Source organism: Cotesia glomerata, linkage group LG1, assembly GCF_020080835.1.
Source record: "Cotesia glomerata isolate CgM1 linkage group LG1, MPM_Cglom_v2.3, whole genome shotgun sequence".
Lineage (NCBI taxonomy): Eukaryota > Metazoa > Arthropoda > Insecta > Hymenoptera > Braconidae > Cotesia > Cotesia glomerata.
In genome coordinates, this window is record NC_058158.1 from 12,110,621 (window position 1) to 12,133,830 (window position 23,210).

Sequence of the window (23,210 nt, forward strand, 5' to 3'; positions counted from 1 at the left end):
TTAATAATTTTAGTTTTTAATTTAAAAAATGAACTTTTTGAAAAAATTTTGTTTTTTTAAACTATTTTATTTTTGATCAAGTTAAAAGAAAAAAGAATTTGATTGTTTAAAAAAATTTTATTACTAAAAAACTAAGAAAAACAATACCATTTTTTTAAATTCAATATTGACATTTTGAATTTTTATAGTAAAAAATAAACAGAGCCGCATTTTTTCAATCATTATTCAAATTTTCATCTCAGCTCTAAAAAATGAAAACTTCTCATATTTTCAAACTACAAAAGTAACTATTTAGAACTGATTTTAAAAATTTTATCTAAAACTGTAATTTATTTAGTTTTGCATTCTTTCATATCCAAACTATATACTTCTGTCAAATATTTAAAACTCAATTATAAAGCAAAAAAAATTTTCAAAAAATCGCAATTCTAAAGAAGTTCAAAAATCAATTTCTTCTTTTTCCAAAACAATTATCATAAATAACAGAAACAATAAAAACAAAAATATTATCAAATAAACATTGAGTGATGGTGAGTAAAAAATGTTAAATGAAGTAACGTCTAAAAAAAGAAAATGAACATTTGATATCATAGAGAAGACGTTACTCATAACCTCAGAAGTTGCCCTCGTGTAAGCCGTACTCTTATATACGAGTGTATGTTATATACTTTCCTTGGGAATTCAATATTTATCATTGACTTGCGTGCAGAGCCAGAGCAAAGGCAGAACCTTGACCTCATGGGCATCGCATCCGAATGTAACGTGAATGATGATGATGATGGTGACGATGAAGTCACCTCCTCTTTTGCAGTATCGCTCATATAATATATACATATATAATTATTCATATTTATTAACAGTACAACTAAAGCATCTTGTTTTAAATATTGATACTGAATTAATTCAACACAACATAAACAATGAGTACACTTGTTGAAAGTTTCAATCCATTCAGTGATACGGTTTAACTTACTGTTTTTTTGTGTCTGGGATTTCGTTATACTTTCATGTTTGTAATGTCGTAGTAATCAAGCTTGTAATTAATGCGTCATCGGCCATCAGCCATTAGAATTCAATAGAACGTAGAGTAGAGTAGTATTCATTTTATAGTTTTAATTTATATCAGTGAATATGCCATCGCTCTATCCGCTCGTTATCGACCTTTTCTTCCTCGAGCTCTCTTGCTCATTTCTATTCTAATTTTTTACTTCCTTTTATTTACACTTTTTACAATCACATTTTGTGTATTACACACGAATCGAGTGACCCCCAGAACCTTAAACTTGGAACAGTTAATATTCAGTAATTATTTCATTTCTTCGCTTTAATTCCAATTGCTATCAAATAAATTTTTTTCAATAAACTTCATTAATAATTTTAGTCTTTATCGGTTATCAAAAAGTGTTTGACCTGAGCTGATAGAAAATTTTTATTGTATGACAGCATATTTTTTATTGGAAAATCTTCGTTTTAATTAATTGAATCATTTTTTTTATAAGTGAAATTTTTAGGACACAAAAAAAAATTCGTTTTAAAAAAATTTTTAAGGTTCAAAATTTGAAATAAAATTTTTACTTGGAGCAAAAAATTCTTGATTAATACCAATATAATTTTTACCAGCATTGCAAACGCATTATGTTACAACAAAAAATAATTTAATTGAAAAAATCAAATTGTAAATTTTTAAATTACAAAAATTAATTTTTTTATTTTTTATCCAAACTTTTAAGTTAGAAATTCAACTTTTGATCTTTAATTCAAAATTTTTTAATTAATAAATTTGCAACTTCATTATCGATTGAAATAAGCTTTTGACAAAGATTTTTTGAGATTGGAAAATTTATTTTGCATCATTAAATTTTTTATTTTTATCTACTTTGACATAAAAAATTTTCTAGTTTGATTTTTTAAAAAATGATCAAGTATTACAAAAAATTTTAATCTTAATGAATTGATTTTATATAAAATTTCTTAATTAAAAATTAAAATTAAATAAAATTTTAGTTAAAGCTACAAATAAAATTTTTTTATCGTAAGACAAAAATTCAAAGCTTGATTCACGATTAATTAAAAAAGAGTTTGTTTGATTAATAGTTGCAGTGACCTTTCACAAGTAAGAACAATATTAATATGCGCTACATGAATTACAATTACAAGTAATGTAACATTATATCGAATGGGAGCGAACGCTGCCACGCAGTCTGTCGAGTTATCGTGACAATAAATATGCATCCAATATATCTCACGTACGCTTAATTTATTCGCGCTTCTGAATGTCATTACTAATAATAATAAATATAACATAACTATACATCTCAGTTATTTCGATTTATTTATTTTTTTTTTTTTTTCATATTTATCTGTCACGCAGAGATACCGAGTGTGTCTACATGCCAAAAATCACGTTTAACCAACCACCCGCGATATAGAGCTTAATAAATTTAAATTCTTAGATTATACATATATATATATATATATATATATATATATATATATATATATATATATATATATATATATATATATATAACTTTGACAGCATGACTAATGATTGATGGTTAGTGATTATAATGAGCAGTCAAAACTATTGCGCAATCTTCTTAATTTATTCCTTTAAAATTACTAAATAGATTGCATCAGAAAAAATCGCTCACGTGACAACATCGACAGTCCTATTTTTTCTTATTTTTTAAACACAAGAAAAGTAAAACGTTCTTAAAAATAAAATGATATTGATAGAAATTATTTATTATTTATTTATAAAAAAATTGAAGAAAATGGACACATCTCTGATATCACTAAGCGAAAAATGTATTTGACTCAAGAGAGAATTTAAGCTTTAAAGTATTTTTAATAATTTGATTGCTTTGATTTATGCGAAAAAAGTTGAACTTCAACGAAGAAAAATTCTTAGTTCAAAAACTTTTTTTATTTCGCAAAAAAAAATTTTTTTTTAATGAAAAAAAATACCCTCTAAAAATTAAGGGTGTATTTTATATAATAAAAAAATTTCAAATTTATAATTTAATTTATTCACTTCAAAGTAGGTCTTACTATACAGTATAATAAAAATTAATCAAATTGAATATTTTTATTATAATCGGTTTTTCCTTGGAGTTTATTTTACAAAAAGCGTCATTTAATCAGCCAATTATTAAATCCCAATTATCAATTTTTGGGCGGACGGAGTGTCGTCTGATTTACTTTGAGTAATAAATTGTAAGAAGAAATTTAAACGAAGAACGAATGGAAGCAAAAAAAAACAGTAATAAGGCTACTCGTTAATGTTTTTGTTATTCAACAACTTTTCACAACAATATTTATTCATTATTTTTTAGTGATTCACGCATGCGTGATGATCTTAAAAGACATTCGATGAATTAGTGACACGCTCCAATTCTCTTAAATACGTATCCAATAAAGTGTTTTGTTTTTGACTTTATTCGACTTTTCTCAATCTACGCAATTTTTTATTTCTTACACTAATTTAACCAATTTATTAAATGCGCAGTTTTATTGTCTCGTTATTTACGATTCAAATGCGAATTAACGGTTCGCTGGTGTGCAAAACTCAATCGTATAATTATAATTGTAAACTTTCGGAAATGCCCAATAAAAAAACTTATTTGTATTATCACTCGCTCAGATTTATTGCTTATTATCGTTACTCATTTTTTAAAAATAACATTTGGGACATCATCTAAAATGCGTCGCTTTTAGAAAAAAAAAAAAAATAAATAAATAAATGAATAAAATAAGAAGAAAGAAAGAAAAAAAAAAGGTTAATCACGGCAATCAATTAAAAACTTGAAGCGAGAATTAAGATAATCCGAAAAACTTCGACCCCTCTAATCACATTATGATATTGAAGAAAGATACCCGGCACTGCGGTTGGTACATCCGCTTCTCGGCAATGTCATTCGAGCATTATGGCGCTTAGTCGGGTCATTTATCCGAAAAATAATCTTCAAGATTTTTAATTTTTAGAGAAGGAGCTATCTCTTCGCAATTATTTGTAATAATTATATTGATATTGATATTTATGTTTCTGAGAAAAAATTATATCGATGGCAATGCTTGATGTTGACATTTAATCGCTATCAAACGATAATTGATTAGTGTTTATTTATTACGAGGATGGTATTTAAAGCGATGATACAATCGTGTGTAAAACATCCGGACGCTACTAGAATTTTCATTTCAATTATAAATTCGAGGCAACTTTGAATTATTTATTTTTATAATAGCGTGCATCGATAGATTGTTTACATATTTGATAAGGAAAAAAGACGTGAGAAATTAAAATTTCGTTAGTTAAAGAATGCAAGGATAAGTTGTCATTTTTATTGCACACTAATTAAAAAATTAATATGATTTAAGAGAAATAATTTTGAGCGAAGAAAATTATTTAAAAAAATTTTTACGTCTTGGAAAAAGCAGAAAATTTTTTTGTAATTACTAATAAAAACATATTAATCAATTAATGATTAATAAAAAATTAATTAATTTGACCAACACAAAAAAAATTTTCTTAATAGTTTTTTTTTCCAGTGTCGATTGTAAAAATTTTTACTTTTGAAGTCTAAAATATTGTAAAATTTAAATTGTTCAAAAATACAGAAATAAAATAAAAATTTTTTCCCACATTGAAAAAAAAGTATAAGTCCTACACTTATACTAGATGGCGTATTTAACATGGGTATAAGATATACGCTTAAACGTATTGCGATAGGACTTATACTTTTTTTTTCAGTTTATTTATCTCTTTTCACAATACATTTGACAATAAAAACGAACCTTTTCTTTATTTAGTTGAAAGAATTAATAAACTTTGAGATTTTCCAAATCAGAAAAAAGTGAAAAATTTTTATCTACCATATTTCTTCATTTTTTCTCTTGAAAAAAATTTTAAATTATTGTCGCCTGTAAATAAAAAAATTTTATGTTTCAAAACAAAAGAAATTGTTAACTTAAAAAGATTTTTTCAAGAACTGTTGGCCATCTGCTACTTTCAGTAATTAAAAAAAAAAAATAAAAGTAGTTATTACGAAAATAAATCTACTGTATGTGTTGAAGCCGTTTTAAAAATTCATGGCCAATTAACACTCGCTCAATGATTGTTTTTGTAATATCTATTTAATTCCTTGAAAGCTATTTGAATAAAATAAAAAAGAAAATTTTTAGCAATGTAAATGTTTATTGTCCCGCTTATCATCCGGTAATTTTCCGAGCGATGTGTGATGAGTGATATTACCCGCGACCTTTCACACCACGAGTGTACATGTACTTTGGCGCAACATATCATCTCACTCAGTCGTTAGCGACTCGGATAATCCAAGAAAACGCGTGCCAGGATATTACATATAGTACTACTTATATGCATGTATGCTTCACTTTTCATTCGCGCGAATAACTCGCGGGTAGGGGATCGATTACTGTGTCGCACAAATATTATTCCAATGCACTCTACTAACTTGACTTCTATAAAAACGCGATAAATCGGTGACAACATTTCCTATATCTACTACAAACACAATTAAATTAAATAGTTTAAGTATAAACAACGTCAATAATACCGAGAAATAAGTTCAAGTATTTTCCGTTCTCAATCAGTGCCATTTAATATAATAATAATAATAACAATAATAACAACAACAACAACAACAACAACAACAATAATAATAATAATAATAATAATAATAATAATAATAATAATTTCTTTATTTAGCTTTTAAGCTACAGCATACAAAAAAAAAATTTTTAAAAGATCTTAGATCTTTTATTACAGATCAGCACTTGATTTCTGTCTATAATTTTAAATTTTTCTTGCTCTTATTTCTTCTCTCAGTAATTTTTTAAATAATACTAAATTACTTGCATTTTTTGTCTCTATTTTTAACATATTAAATAATGAAAAACCATACATGTTTATTGTTTTTTGAGCACTCACAGTTCTTGTTCTTTGTACCACTAGTCTATTTTTGTATCTTGTATTATAATTATGTTCATTATCTACAACAATTCTATTTAAATAGTCTGGTAACAAATTATTTTTCATCTTATATACAAACACACACACATTAAATTTAATCCTTTCTTCAACAGACAGAAAACATAGTGCATCTAGCATACATCTAATTGGTGTATATCTATTTACTCTGAGTATTATTCTCATCGCTTTATTCTGACATTTTTGTAATTTATTCACACATTCCTCATTAATATTTATCAAAAGAGTTGAACAATAGTCAAAATACGGAGCAATCATCGACTTATAAATCAATACTTTCGTGTAATCACTTACATAACTACTCAGTCTGTACATTAAATTAATTCTAGTGTTGACTTTTTTAATAACATAGTAAGTATGCCTATCAAAACATAGGAATTCATCTAACATTACGCCTAAATATTTGGTTTCACTACATTGCATAATCTTTTCCCCTGCTAATAACAACTCTACACTTTTAACATTCCTTTTTCTTCTATCTCTAACTAGCATAAAGACAGTCTTCTTAACATTTGGTTTAAGTGAAATAACATTAAGCCACACTCCTAGATCATCCAGTGTCTTATTTAAAACATTTTTTATTTCTTTTTCATCCTTAGCACTGTAATATAACATCTTATCATCGGCAAATAATTTACATTGACAGCCATATTTTTTTGCAATATCTACAACATCATTTATATATAAAATGAAGAGCAAGGGCCCCAAAATAGATCCTTGCGGCACACCGTGATTGACAGAAATCCTATCTGAGATAGCCTCACCAAATTTCACTTGTTGAGTTCTATTATTTAAGTAACATTGGAACCACTCCAATGCACTACCACTCACACCATACATTTTTAACTTTCTTATTAGTCTATTTCTGTCAATCGTCTCAAATGCTCTTTTAAAATCTATAAAAACTACTCCTATCATATTACCTTGATCTATTTCATTTCTCCATTCACACATTGTATTTTGTAATGCTGTCTCACACGAATGATGTACTCTAAAGCCCGACTGTTCTTCCTTTAATATATTATTCCTATCAAGGTGTTCTGTTAATCTAATTTTAACAATTTCTTCCAAAATTTTTTCTAATTCAGGTAAGGTGTTAATCGGTCTGTACTCCTCCGCCTTATTAGTACCTTTAACTTTAGGTATAGGATGAATCAACGAGTTTTTCCATTCATTCGGAATTTTTGATGACTCTAAACTACAATTAATTAACTGTCTAACTACTACTTTATCGACATTCCATATTTTACTGATCATATCATAAGATATTCTATTTCCTTTACCCTTGTTCTTATCTATCTTTTTAATTATTTTATCTAGTTCTGCTTCATCTACTTCTATTAATTTATCAAAACTCGTTATTGATTCATCATACCCAAAGTCATTCTCGAGACAATCATTTTTATCAATGTCCTTGACAATATCTTCAACACTCTCTACAAAGTAATTATTAAATTTATTAGCAGTACACGCATTATCTCTGACTAATTCATTATTAAAACTAATTTCTAATTTTATTTCGTTTTGATTTTTATTGCCTAATATAGATTTCATATTTTTCCATAGCATTTTTGAGTTTCCTCTTTGAGAGTCAACCAATTTTTCATAAAACTCCTTTTTTGCTTTTCTTATTTCAGATACTACTACATTTCTCAATCTTTTATACTTTCCCCATAAAAATTTACAATTATTATTCTTAAATTCCTGATATGCTTTATCCCTATGACCTATCAGTTCATTTATTTGACTATTAAACCATTTACTTTGTTCCCATTTATTTTTATACGTAAATTTTTTAATTGGTGCTACGGCATCAATACTATTTACAATAACATCTGTCAAAAGACGTATTTTTTCATCTACAGTTCCACTCTTATATTCTATACTATCAGTCCATATATTTTTGAAGTAATTACAGATATTTTCTTGTAAACTAGCATAATTAAAATTACTATAATCTCTTTTGTACTTTATACATATATCATTAATATTGCTCTTACTTTTATTTTTAACTACTGGTAAAGAGACTTGTACAATAAAATGATCTGTAATCCTTGGTACCTCTAAAACCTTAGTGTGTATAATTTTATTCGCAAACACTAGATCAATTATAGTTTTAGAATTTGATGTCACTCGAGTATATTCTTGAACCCATTGATTCATACCCACACTTTTCATTTCTTTTATTAATTTTCTTGAGTATTGTGATTCTTTGCTTACATCAATATTAAAATCACCCACCAATATTACTTGTCCTTTTTCACTTAAATTTTCATACTCCTGCATTAATCTTTCGATAAATATACCATTACTCTGGTTAGGAGAATGATATACATTGCTGATTATAATATTTTCAAATATACCTTTGAGCTTGACACTACACATCCACATATTTAGTTCACCATCCACATTATCAACCATATTATGTATTATTTCATATTTAACGTCTTTTCTAATATATAAAATAACTCCTCCTGTTCTTTTATTACACGATAACATTTTAATATTATTGTAATTACTCATTTCATACTCATATTCACTCACATCAGCTGTCAAATGTGTTTCAGTTGCACATACTATATCAGGCCTTTTGTTTACTAACAAACTTTTCAGCTCATCCAGGTGCCATAGTAAACCCTGAATATTTATAACCAACATCTGACCTCCTAGTGAATGCTTTCTACTTGTTATTCTTTGCTATTCAGTACAGTATTTAATACTTTTCTGCGCTCTGTTTCTCATTCTTTTATAATACTCACAATTAGTGTCATTAGCACAATGATTAACCTCAATATCATCTACTTTAAATACTTCTTTCATTTTTATACAATTGACACACTTCTTATCCGTACTGCTACAATCCTCTTCCTTATGATCACCAGCACACTTTCTACATTTAGTTCCTGTTTTACAATCTTTCGCAAAATGATAATAACCCCAGCACTTGTAACATCTTAATACACTGACACAGTCTGAGACACGACATTTGTTCCATCCAAGTTTTATCCGATTTAAATCCAACAATTTTTTATGAATTTTCGGGTCAACTTCTAGAATAATAAATCCATCTTTTTTCTTTTCAACTGCCTTCTTTTTAATTTCTATTTCGCTTTTTTGATCCAATGTCAAATCATTTTGTTTTTGTACCATTTTTATAATTTCCTCTTCACTTTTCTCTGAAATTATATCCTCTTCTATATCAATTATCTTTAACTTTGGAAGCTTCTTATCATTCAATTTAATATTGTACTCATTCCCAATATTTTTCTTCTACTAATACATGTGAGTCTTGTTTTTGTTTACATCCAATTATAACCTTCCCACTTTTTGTTTCATTTATTTTGTATACACCCAGCCCAAGTTTGCCAACATCTACACTCTTCTTAAGTTTCTGTACAGTAACTGTTGTGTCCTGCTTCGCCTTTGGTTCCACAATAATACTTTCCATCTGTGATTTCTTTAGTCGCCAACAATTATTATTATTATTATTATTATTATTATTATTATTATTATTATTATTATTATTATTATTATTATTATTATTGCACTATCAAAATTACTGTTGAAGATGGCTTCAAAGGTGACGTCGTTCTATGGTGCAAAATGCTCCTTCCTATGGCGAACAAGAAAATCTACAACCTCCAGAGCAAAGCGCTGATAAAACTCTTCGCCAGGATCTTACAAGAAGATGAGCAAGATATGTTGGAAGATTTGGAACAGGGTGACGTCGCGGAAACTATCCAAAAATTCTTTGATAAAAATGACGTCGTAAAAGCCAATGCTAAAAGTCTTCTCAGTTTACAGGAGGTAAAAAAAAATTATACATCCTACATCCGGCTTTTGTTATTACTGAATAAAAATTGAGCAATATAGCAATTGACGTTTTTCTGAAATTTTTTTACTTTCAAAAATTTTTGGTTAATTACACTGCTAAAAATATAAACTTGATTCAAGAGAATAAATTTGGAACCAAGAATATTTTGGAGAATTTTCTTGATTTTAGAAAAGTTTATTCAAACCATGAACAATCTTTTAGTTAAAAAAATTGTTTACGGGATTCAAGACAATCAGACTCTTAAAAATGATCTTGGTTCAAGAATTTTTTATTTTTAATCAATTTTATTTTTCTATGGGTGTATTGTTTATGACAGGGGTTTCATTCATTTCACAGAATTCATTCTATTCTTGGTTTTTATGTTCTTGGATCAAAATTTTTGTATCTCTTATCGATAACTCTTGCCACTCTATTCAAAAGTTACCTTCAATCGTTAAGATCAAATTTTTTAACTAAGAAAAAAATTTTTTTAACTAACAATAATTTTATTTCTATTTTTAAGAACTATAAATTTAAATTTTAAGCAGTTTTTTTTTTTATTTAAACAATTTTTCCTCTCAGTGTAATACGTACAGATAATAATCATCTTTTTAATTACTTATCCAAAGGTCAAATTTAAATTGAAAGTTGTTGATTAACCGGTTGCATAAATTGAAGGTAAATAGAGCTTATGAGAAAAAAATGAAAGCTATCGAAGCGGCGGGAAAAATCTTCAGTGTTTGATATCCGAGGAATGAAGGTCGATGCTAATGTTTTACTTGCGAATGAGAAAATCTCACCAACTGTTTGCAGATACCTTTTTCGTTCTAGTTCAATCAATCCGACTCATGTGCAATCAATTCTTTAGTAGTAATTTATACGCCCATATATATATAATGTATATTGATAAGCCATACATACAATCAAAGATAAATATTGAACGCCCAAATTTTTTTTAAGAAAACTGGGGTCAGAAAAATAAATCTTTTTAAAATTCATGTGGACATTTTCGTAATTAAATTATTTAATTAATTAATTTAGTGTCCCCTAGTAATTAAATCGTTTGCGTAGGTCGAGGAGTTCCTAAGCCACCTTTCTGATTTGACAAAAGAAGATGACCAAATATCACACTTTAAATCCATCTTGCCAAAGTAAAATTTTTATTTTTTTGACATTCGCTATCTCAATCTTGAATATAAAGAAGAAGAGTTGATTTAAATTGTGTAATATTTTTAGATGCACTCCTAATGACTTGAAAATGATAATAAGGCTTATCAAGCGCGATTTGCGAATCAATTGTGGACCCAAACATATGTAAGTTATCTGCTGGCACACGATAAATTCAGATTACTTAATCATTTATGATTATTATTTTTTTTCAGTTTGGAAGCGGTCGGCTCGGAAGCCTATAAAGCTTATCAAGTTTCTAATGATTTAGAAGCTGTAGTCAGGAGATTCGTAGACAAAACAGGGAGCAAAAATTTAACAGAGTCCAGTTCTGTGAAGAGTAAAGTTTCGTTAGCTTTGATGACTCCTGTTTTGCCGATGTTGGTGAGTTATGAAATTATGTTTACATTCAGAAGAGAAAATTTCGGCTGTTTTATTTCAAAATACAGTAATTGCAACATTTTTAGACCTAAATTTTTTTTTGTATATCGGTGCAATTTTCAGTACTTTAAATAAAGAATTTGATGTTTTTTTTCTTATAAATATTGGTATTAATATATCTTCTTTGTTAAAATCAATTTTTATCATGATTTTGAAATGGGGCGAAAAAAATTATTCCAGTTGTTTGAGTTGAATAACTTTTATTTAAAAATCTTTTACAGATATTTATAGGGTGTTGTTGAAATAAATATTTTTAATTCTTGAAAAATTACAAATAGAATAATAATCAAGGATACTAAAAAAATTGCGCTCATGAAAAGATATATCGATACATTTTAAAAAGTTATTTCTTCATTGAAGAAATAGAAATTTCGTTTGCAAAAATCAGCTAATTAAAATACCAAAATTTTAAATTTAAATTAAAAGATAATTATTATTTACAGTAGATTTTTCTAATTTTGAATCATATGATTACTTAATAAAGTTGCAAAGTAGAATTTTAAATTAAGAAAAAATGTATTTTTAAATTGCTAGAAAAGTGATGTAGGTTTCTTCAATTGAAAAATTTTGATATCAAATGGTAATAATTTTTTTTCTTCGTTCATGAATATATTTTTTTTATAAGAAGAAAATTATAAATCAGTGAAGAAAAAGAAAAAAAAAATTAGGAAAACGGTTGACACTAAAGGCCATCCCTGCAACTTCCCGCTACCTCCATACCTAAGTGCTCAACAATTCACTTATTTTTTTAGCTCTTAGAGCTCAAAACTATAATTTTTGTGTAATTTTGAGCTCTCTGAGCTCAAAAGGCTAATGGAGGTTTTATAGAACACTATTTTTTGAATTTTCAAACCACAATAACTTTTGAATGAATCAACCGATTTTCTCGCGATTCACGGCATTCAACGCAGTTTTTTGAGTTCTTTGAAAAAGCTTCAAGCGTAAACTGGTCAGACTAAAAATTTCATAGAAATTCTGAAAAAAACATTTTTTCTAATTTTTTTCGACAACGATATCTCACGAACAAATCAACCGATTTTGACCGGGCTGGTAGAAATCGACGTGGTTTTTTGAGGTTAAGAGCTGATTAGTTTTTGGAATTGATCGGTTCAGCCGTTTAAAAGATATTTCAAAAAAACGAATTTTTGGAAATTTTATTTTTGAGATTTCTCAAAATTGATTGACTCAAATTCTGTAAATTAGTATCAGAATTCTAGGGGCAAAAGAACTCTTCAGAACGCCGCTTATTTCGATCAAATCGGATGATCTGTTCAAAAGTTATGAGAGATTTACATACACACACACACACATACACACATACATACAGACACGGTGACATCACCGCGGAAATAGTCAGGAAAGCTTCCTAGGACCTCAAAACGTCGAGATCTGATGAAAACTCGATTTTCGAAAAACGGGGTGAAAACAATAACTTCCCGATTTTTGAAAATTTTCAATTTTCTTAGCGGGAAGTTAAAAATATTTTCTATTACGCACGGAAAAAAATTTTCTTTGAATACAAAAAGTTAAAAAGTATATGAATAGAAATTTTCAATAAAAATTACCGTGAAATTTCAAAGGAAAGTCCGATAAAATTTATTAAAAGAATTTTACAAATTTTTTCAGTTACCAACAAATGGTAAGACTGTTCTAAATGTCCGACAATTACAGTGATTAAAATGATAATTTTTATTTAAAAAATTATATTTTCGAGATAAATTTGATCTTTCTAAATGAAGAATTTTAATAATCGGGGTTTTACTTTATTTTCTTGATTAAATAATATTTATATGAAATCACAGATGACTTTGTTCTTAGGTCACAAAATTATCAGAATTTATAAAAATATAAGAGATAATTTACTGGTGAGAGTTAATAATTTAAATTTTTTTTCCAGGCAGAAGCTTGTACCTCAGTAGAAATGGCGATGAAAAAATGTCCAAACGGAATGCTGTCTGAAATAAAGTACGACGGAGAAAGAGTTCAAGTCCACAAACGTGGAACCGAATTCCGTTATTTCAGTAGATCACTAAAACCAGTTTTACCTCACAAGGTTAGATGCATATAAAACCCGTTTGATAATAAAAACAATTAATAATTGCAAATAGCCAGCCAGTTATCAAGAATAAAATAAAAAGTTAATGCTTAGACTTTGTTTCATTGACAAAGAGAAAATGGGGAAAAGTTTGTTTCTTTTTGCTCGTGCGTGACTAATTAATTTTTTATTTACCCCATATGTAAACGAAACTTCATCAAGATTAATATAATACCTCCGGGCATTGCAAGATCCCCTTACGCCCACTAGAGCAAATTCAACTTACATAATCACACACGAGATAATTCTTGAATTAATAACTTGAATTCTTTATTTTTACTTAAAGATAAAAAAAAAAAAAAATCACAAGTAAATTGAAAATAATTTTAAAAGATAAAATTTTATTCGATCAGCGTTTAATGAACGTAATAATAATAAAAATAATAATAAACAGACAGCCGAGTGCGAGTTTAATTGTGATATGGAAAACTTTTAAGCCGACAATTGTTTTGACTTTGAACTCATAAAACCAATAACAATTTTAGTATCTTATATCTAGTGCATTACGATGCATCATTAATAATAAGTATGCGCATTTTCAGGTCAATCACTTCAAAGAGTACATACCCAAGGCCTTTCCGGACGGCGATGACTTAATTTTGGACTGCGAAATACTGATGATAGACACAAAAACGGGGCAGCCATTACCGTTTGGTACGTTGGGAGTCCACAAGGTATCTATTGATTAAATAATTATTAATTATTAATTTAATTAATTATTATATAACATATAATTACTTTTAGAAAGCTGAGTTTAAGGATGCAAATGTTTGCATATTCATCTTCGATTGCATTTATTACAACGGTGAAGTGCTGATGAATAAGTAAGTGGATTATAAAATAAAATTTTTATGTAAACGTCTGCCAAATATTTAATGGATGCTAATTAATTGTGAATATTTTAATGCTGCAAGGACAATGAAGGAGAGACGGAAAATTTTGACGCTGAGAATGACAACAATACCGAACCGAGTTATGCTTTCAGAAGTTCAACAAGTTCATGTAACGTAAAATATTTTTTTTTATTTATTATAAATGCTATTTTTTTGTTTCTATACAGAAATGTTATGTTATAACCGTATTAGAATAATTAAATCGAAAAACAAAGGGATCAATAGAATTTTTATGAATTTACTAGAATTGAATTTGCGCGCGCAAGCGCGCGCCTCATATTTATTGTCATGATATATTTATGTGTCGTTTATGTATATTATATTCACTTTCAACCAATCAGAATGAGAATAAATATTTTCAACCAATCACACCACGAATAGATTGGTTTCACATACATTTCATCTCAATTTTATTATGGGACTAGAATTTGAATTTGCGCGCGCAAGCGCGCGCCTGACTATAGCATTTGCATATATTTTCATGCTTATGATATATTCGACCAATCACGTTACGAATAGTTTGATGCCACATACATTTCATCTCAATTTTATATTAGGATTTAAAAGTTAGGTTAAGTTTGAGCCACTTGTCTTCCATTTTGAATTATCCTCTTTATCTCAAGTTTTTTTCAATCTAATTTAATTCTATTTCTAATCAATCTGAGCTGTAATTAATTTATTTATAATCTGTAAATTGGCAAAACTTTAAAGGTATTTTATTTTTATTCAATAATTTCAGTTATTTATGGAATTTTAATGCGTTTATAATATAAACTGAAGCTGTCTCTGAATTGTTACTGAACTAGCCACCAGAGCTGCGCACAATCTTAAGAACAAATGTCAAAAAATCGAAACACAATTCATAACCCTTGAAGAGTAATAGTAATAATTGTCATGGTAGAAATTTGTTTTACTATGATTAATAAAATTTTTTTAATATGATTACTTCAATTAATAAAATTTGAAGGGTACGAAATTTTGGTTGATTTGTAAAAAACATTTATCCATTAAAATAAATTTCTAATGACTTATTTTTTTTTTAAACTCCATTATAAAAACTAACAATTGTTTGCAATAGGATCAATTGTAAACAATATATAGCAAATTTTATTTTATTTTTTTACAGCAAATATGGCTTTTGTTGTCTATTTCACTTACATTATATTCTTCTCTTAGCTTTTTCTACAAATTGTAATTTTTTTAATGCAATTAATGAAAATGAATATATAAAAATTTAATTATAGATAATTCAATAATAAAAAATATAAAACTATTATATATTTTATTTATTTATTGGTAATTATTGCAGGATCCGAAAGACTTGGCAGAAATGATTGCAAAGGTCCTAAAAATGGGATTAGAAGGATTGGTTCTCAAGGATATAAATGTAATGATAACGATCAATAATTAATAATTAATAAGGATTAACGATTTTCACGAAGAAGAAGCAATATTCAATAAATTGATTGTAATAATATAATAAAATAAAATTTTGTTTAGAGTTTGTACGAACCAGCGAAGCGACATTGGCTGAAGATAAAAAAGGACTATTTGCTGGGAGGAGCAATGGCCGATAGCGCAGATCTCGTCGTTCTTGGTGCTTGGTACGGAACAGGGAATAAGGGCGGAATGAAATCTATTTTTCTCATGGGTTGCTATGATGAGGACCGCGATAAGTGGCTGACAGTAACCAAAGTCCATTCGGGACACGATGATGATACTTTAGCCAAACTGCAGGATCAGTTGGAAATGGATAAGATTGGAAAAGACCCTAATTTGGTTCCCGGTTGGTTACTAGCTAACAAGCCCATGATTCCTGATTTTGTTGCCAAGGATCCTAAGGTAGTAACTTTTTTCTTCATCATGAAAGAAAAAAGATCATTTTGCTTCCGGAACTAAAGTAGATTTTTTAATGCTACATTTTAAAATTATCGGTACAGTCAGCTACAAACTGTCATTAAAAGTATAAAAATTAATTTAAAATAAGGAAAAAATGTAACTTTAAGCTTACCAAGCTAGCCATAGATATAAAAAAATAACATGAAGTACCGGCTGGAATAAGACGTCAAGTTGACGACAACTTAGTAGCTTGATGCAAACTTACAGAGTTAATTCAAGTCATATTGTTGCAAATTTTAATGTTGACACGAAGTTTACGTAAACCCGACAAAAACGATTGAACAACTACTAGTTGATCGTCAATTTGTGCTAACTGGAATTATTTTATCAAAATTTTTGTCAGTTACACAGAAGCTTGTTAACTTTTGATATTGAAAAGTTATGCGATGAAAAAACCACCGAAATAGAGTTTTATTGTATGTTATATGACTATCAAAATCCATAAAATCATCATAATTTACTGTAAGAAAAAAATTTTTAGAAATAAGGTATTTCTTTTCAGTCAAATTTGTTTAACAATCAAGTCACAAAAAAATCGCGATTGTTGCGGTTTTGTTCATCTTTGAACTTGTTGAAGACTATAGTTCAAGATATATGGTCTATATACAAAGTATGCTAAGTTTCAATAAGATTTCTAAAGAATTGCACGTAAAATCGGATGGTTTGAGGTATTTTGATTTTTTCAACTTTTTGACATTTTTTAGTCCTCGTCGAAAAATTCTTCCTCGTAAATTTTGAGATTGTTTTTTGATTAACTGTTCAAAAGATTTCGAGTTTTAAAAAAAATCACTTTTTTCGGTTTCTTGCTCATTAAATCTTTAATAATGTTCCAAATTTAACTTTTTTTCGAAACTTTTATTTTTTTGCATATTAAAAAGAAAAAATAGGCACGCAGTAGCCTATCGCATCCGGCCCTTGCTTACCAAAATATTGGACCGGGGTTGAGTCCGGCGTACACCAATGAATATTTTCAATGTTTAAGTGTATTATTCTGCTCAGTCCAAAAAAAAATAAAACAAGTTCCAACCTGAAAAAGTTTACTCCCTACCGTAGTCGCTCATGACCTTAGTCGTTTATTCGACTTTAAACAAATCAAGAAAAAAAAAAATATTCAATATGTTTCCATATGCGATTTCTAAGTTATAAGCTTGAAATATTTTTTTTTTATTTAATTGCGTATTTTGATTTTTTTGAAAATTTTTTCTTACAAGCTACTATCTTCTTAATAATGTTTAAGATCGGCTCGGTCGTAAAACTTCTATAATTGCTATTTTCTTTTTGATTTTTGAAAATTAAAAAAAATGTTATTTTCTGAATCTACTCGAAAACTTTCTAATATTTTCGGAGACTTCCGTTATAAAACTAAATAAAATATTTAGATTTCTAAAAAAATTTTCTTAGAATTTTATACTGAAAAAATCTGACACCAAGATGATGTTGAATTTCTTGAAAAATTATTTTGTAACTATAATTTTATTAGTAAATTAAATTTTTAGAAACAACCTGTTTGGGAAATAACAGGAGCGGAATTTACAAACCAAGGTGTCCATACTGCTGACGGTATAAGTATCAGATTTCCTCGAGTAACTCGAATACGTGACGACAAGGACTGGAAAACGGCGACTTCTCTGAAGGAATTGAAGAAACTTTTCGAAAAAAGCTCGGATTCGATCGATGTCTCTTTGTTGTTGGGTAAACCTTCGACCAGTGGGCGAGGGACTGGCGACAAAGGAGGAAACGAAGATGTAGACGATAATAACAAAGTTGATGAGGATAATGTGACAATAAAAGAACAGGACTCGACAAATAGCGATGATGGTGATAACGATAATGATAATGATGATGAAGAAAAAAGTAACATCGCTATAAAATTGAAAGCTACTGGTCAAGACCGAAAACAAGATAATAAAACTAATAAGAGAAAACGCCCAGCTGATGTTGAGGAGGGACAAGATAGTGATAAGGAGTCTGATAATTATGTAATACCATCAATTTTAATAATTTTATTATTCATTTTTATTTTCATTTTTATTTATTGTCATTATACAATGACATTTTATCATAAATTTTATATACGAATTATATGAAAATTTATTTTTATTCACAGACGAGTGGATGCAGCTCTACTGGAAGCTCTTCAAAGGCCGGGATAAAGGAATCCAAATCTAAAAAAAAATACCCTGAGGATGCCAAAGAACGATTGTCCGAGGAGTGTCACTCACCGGTGAGTTTTCAATTTTTACTTTTATGCTTTTTTACTTACTTATGCTTTTGATACATAGAACATTTCATTTATTATTTATTTTTTTAGATCATATTTTAAATTCCATATTTATTTTGATTAATGGTTTGTTTTCAGACACCAAACGGAATTTTAAAAGATACTTATATTGTCCTGAGCAATGACCTCAGTGATGATAGGCAAAAGGTCTTGTCACGAAGCTTGATTACGTATCCTTTGTTTGTAAAAAATGTTTTCTCGTCACTTAAAAACAATACACTGAAATTCTCTATCGCTAGCTTTAATATCTTTTTTAAAGAAGAAATTAACAAATTTTTTTCTAACAATTAAGTCTTGAATAATATAAAATTAAGGGATTTGAAAATGGTTAAAAATTTATTTTTAATTTAGAAATTAGTTTTTTTATTTTTCATTTATCGAACGTATTTTGACTATCAAATAGTAACGAAGAGATGATAGGTTGACGAAAAAAAATTTTTTTTTTATTATTCAGGGAATTTTGTAGTCAATTTTTCATTAATTTAAATAATTTTTGAATAAACAAATAAAATTAATTTTCAATTATTCGCATCATTTGAACTAGCTATACTGAAGATATTTAAAGACATGCGTAAGCAATTGAACTTATGAAGAAATGAAAGTTACTTAAAATCAATAATCTTTTTTTTATGTATTATTATTTTAGTAAACTATGCTGTAATGACAGTTGATATTATTTAACTTCTCTAATTTTCATTTTTTCAAACTTGTGATTTATGATAATTAAAAATTACTATAGATATAATTAATAATCAAGGTTAATCTTGGCTTTAATATTTTTTCTTGTACTTTAAAGAGTTAAAGATACTTTATTCGATTGCATCCAATTTTTTAACTAAACAAAAATCTGTAAAAAGATTGACTCAGTAAATCATTTTCACAAAAAGTTCATGCGGTTTTGCATAGTAATTTAAAATTATTATGAAAGTTTTATTTGGAGAGATAATTTAAAAATTTAGTATCTATTTAATGTTTATTTTTTCAGTAGGTCCTTGAATTTTATTTAAAGTCAGGAAATTTTAAAGTAAACTTTCAATTGTTTCCTTGTTAAAGCTTAAAAATTTTTACTAAGTGTCTTCCAATGACCTATTAATTTTTTAGATTCATAATAACTATTGATTTTTGGCCCATTTATCCGCTGTCTTTTTTTTCACGTACTTTTTGAAACTAAAAAAAAGTTTAATTTAAATTTCTAAATGACAAAAAAATCATTTATACTACTTTATATTATAGTTTTTCAAATGCTATTAGTAAAGTTAAATTCTTCTCATCGGCAAATTTTTTAGTTATAGCTTGCAACAAAGTAATTTGCGCGTAAAAATGACTCTCTAGAGATTACCTAAGAAGCCAAGTGAAGCTTAATGATCATTTCTGTAAAAAGCACAACTATAGTTCTTCATTTCAAACGTTTTATCACTTTGATAACAAGTATTTTTCTTGACTTAACCTTTTGTAACAGCTTGGGCGCAACAGTTCGCAAGGAAAGTAGTTTTGACGCAAAACAAGCAACTCACATTATTCACAGAAAAACCGAAATATCTGAAGAAGAACTGCGGGTAAGTAATCTTTCATTTAAAATTTACCCAACTGTAGTTTAAATTATAATATAACATATAAAAAATAATCAACTTTTTAATAAAAAAAAAAAAATACAGATGGAACAATTGACATGAAGAGCTAAGCATTACTGATGCAAAGAGACCATAACTACACAGAGAGAAAAAATTAATTTTGAAAAATTTGGGCATTTTGTGACAAGAAATTAAAAGTTTTATTGAAAAGTTTCATCAATTTTATTTCTTAGCTAAAGAAATCAAAATTTTTCTCATAGTTTTCTTGATTTGGCAAAAAAAAACAATTTTGGATGAAAATTCTCAAGTTGTCTATCTAAAATTGTTTTTTTCCAAATCTAGAAAACTTTTTTTCAACAAGTAAGTTACTGTGAGAAAAATTTTGATTTCTTCCGGCTAAGAAATAAAATTGTAAAAAATTTCCAACAAATTAATTTTTTATCATAAAAATGCCCATATTTCTCAAAAGAAATTTTTTCTCGATTACTGTACTAATGCGATGACAAAGCTCGCGTTGAAACTATTTTAAAATAACCGCAAAATTGGTTCTATTGAGCGGTAATTGATAGATATTTAATCGTCAATGTAAATTACTGTGTGATTGAGGAATTTATTGGAATTTATCGAGATACCAATAATTGAATAACATCTTTATGAACATTGACGGATGCAAGTGGGTGATCGATAACGTAATCGCAAAAAGAGGAGTCCGAGCACCGAGTGTTTGACACGTGTATGTATATAATATGCAAGCAATGTTGGCTCTAGAGCTCTGCATCGACCTCATAATCGGATTTAATCCATTTGGGCAAGTTTAATCGCATTTGTCGTAAATGTGTTCGCTATCAAATTTCATCCTTATTACATACGATCGTTACTCTGCAAATTCATCTCTCCTTAGTACAGTTTAATTTTAGGGGTATTTAATCGATATTAGTTAAAAATAATTTATTTGATCAGTGTTAACAAATTGACTCCTACAACTTCAGATCCAATTTTGATTAAACTTTTAATTGTGTTTTCATAAACTCTATGTTGTTATTACTTTTTCTTTTTTTTTTTAATTATTTTTTATTGACTCTTAACTGACGGCGATGTCTAGTTCGATTTTAATCCTCGTAATTTTTATCTTTTGTTATGTATTTATTGCGTGATCAGATAATTTGAAAGTTTGTCAATGTTATATATATATATATATATATATTTTTAATGAAATTTATTATTTTTATTTTTATACTTTTTAAAGAAAAATATTTTTTTTTTTTTTTTTTTAATTTGTTTAAAGTCGAATAAACTACTAAGGTCATGAGCGACTACGGTAGGGGGTAAACTTTTGAGATTGGAACTCGTTTTATTTTTTGGGCTGAGCAAAATAATACACTTAAATACTGAAAATATTCATTGGTGTACGGCGGACTCGAACCCGGTCCAATGCTTAGGTAAGCAAGGGCCGGATCTGATAGGGCTACTGCGCGCCTTTTTGAAAAATATCTATTTTAACATTTACATCATATATCAAATAATTTACTTTTAAAATTATATTTATATTATTAATACGTTGTAAATTATAATATTAATTTTAATTCAGTAAGAAAATTATTTTAAGTTGAAAAAATAATTTATTTGATCGATTTTTATACTCAAAATAACTTTTAAAAATTTTTAAATTCTCATAAAAATTCACAATTATTTTTTTTATTCAAATTATTATACTACTAATTGATAAATTATAATTTTACATATTTTTACTTACTAATTAATGAAATTGAAAAAATCCTAATAATTCAATGTTTATATTCAATAATAATGATTCATTTTATGATAATTAATTATAATAATTAATGAAAGCTGTAATATTATCTGATTACACTTTATGTAAGTGAATTGGTCAATTAATGAGCAATTTAATGATTGTTTCAACCGTAGGTGTTAATAAATCAATAATAACATAAAAATATAAATCATTTATGACAAGCGTACCGGAGTTTCTTCTCTGGTAAAAATAAATTCTAGTTTTTTCGAGGCGTGCAAAATTACTAACAATCGAATTGCCGTCAGTTAATATTCAATAAAAATTACTTTAAAAATAAAGTTTACAATATTTGAAATTTTTTATACAAATAAATAATAATAATAAAAGAATTTAGTTTTTAAATTTTCTGCAGAAAATTGAAAAAAATAATTTGTTTGTTGAAAAAAATGATCTAATATCTGCTAATTTTTTTTCAAAAAAAAAAAAGTATTTTCAAGTATAAAAAATCGATCATTAAAAATAATTTTTCTCATCAACAGAGATTCAAAACAGTATCTGCGCGACATATTACCGAGTCCTGGGTAGAATCAACGGCGGCAACCTCAGTAAGGCAAGAAGAAATTAAGCACGCTGTTAATCTACGTGGAAGTTATTGTCAGTGTAAATGCCCGCACCGTAAAGAAGATTAAATTTATTGCCAGTAACTATAACTATAACATTATTTATTATGCAATAAATAATAAATAATAATAAGTAATGTTTTAAAAATAATTACCAAGTAACTTTATACGGCAATTAAATAACAGGCGTCAATTATTAAGCGTTATCAACGCGCCTGACTTTTGTAACTTTGTTTTATCTGTATTGATTTTGTTCGAGCGCAATAAGTACGAATTTTAAATATTTATTTATTATTGTATTGCGAAATCATGTTCTCGAGTTTTGAACGGTAATTCAGTAAGTGTATCATGTATCAATCTTAAATTTTATATAGACTAATGAATTTATACAAAATAAATAACAATTTAATCGAATAAAAACATACGTGTCGATGTACCATGTTTTCTTGTATGACAGCGGAAAAAGCTGCCGGTACCCGTAGAGTTAAAATAACTCAATCATTTTTTCCGATACAAAAGATAATTAATTGTACACTTCTCGATTTATACTTTTATTTTTTTTTTTCCTGATAATTATAAACGTGAACTATTATATAAACAATAATTTATAACTTTACCCCCTCGGGTATTATCAGTGGTAGTAGTTAGTATTACTTAATCCTAATT

General features: G+C 27.5%; 1 protein-coding gene across 1 annotated transcript in view; it reads left to right on the plus strand.

Annotated features, from left to right (window-relative positions):
* LOC123275511 (DNA ligase 3) overlaps window positions 1–23,155 on the plus strand; it is a 34,445-nt gene extending 11,290 nt beyond the window's left edge. Inside the window, exons 4-18 of the mRNA XM_044743673.1 lie at window positions 9,579–9,817; window positions 10,896–10,975; window positions 11,061–11,138; window positions 11,207–11,375; window positions 13,330–13,485; window positions 14,070–14,201; window positions 14,272–14,351; window positions 14,442–14,529; window positions 15,730–15,807; window positions 15,921–16,262; window positions 17,816–18,298; window positions 18,427–18,543; window positions 18,679–18,770; window positions 20,060–20,156; window positions 22,464–23,155. Coding sequence (XP_044599608.1) covers window positions 9,579–9,817; window positions 10,896–10,975; window positions 11,061–11,138; window positions 11,207–11,375; window positions 13,330–13,485; window positions 14,070–14,201; window positions 14,272–14,351; window positions 14,442–14,529; window positions 15,730–15,807; window positions 15,921–16,262; window positions 17,816–18,298; window positions 18,427–18,543; window positions 18,679–18,770; window positions 20,060–20,156; window positions 22,464–22,613 — 2,381 coding nt within the window. The 3' untranslated portion in view covers window positions 22,614–23,155. The remainder of the gene's footprint in view (window positions 1–9,578; window positions 9,818–10,895; window positions 10,976–11,060; window positions 11,139–11,206; window positions 11,376–13,329; window positions 13,486–14,069; window positions 14,202–14,271; window positions 14,352–14,441; window positions 14,530–15,729; window positions 15,808–15,920; window positions 16,263–17,815; window positions 18,299–18,426; window positions 18,544–18,678; window positions 18,771–20,059; window positions 20,157–22,463) is intronic.
* The last annotated feature ends 55 nt before the right edge of the window (window positions 23,156–23,210 follow it).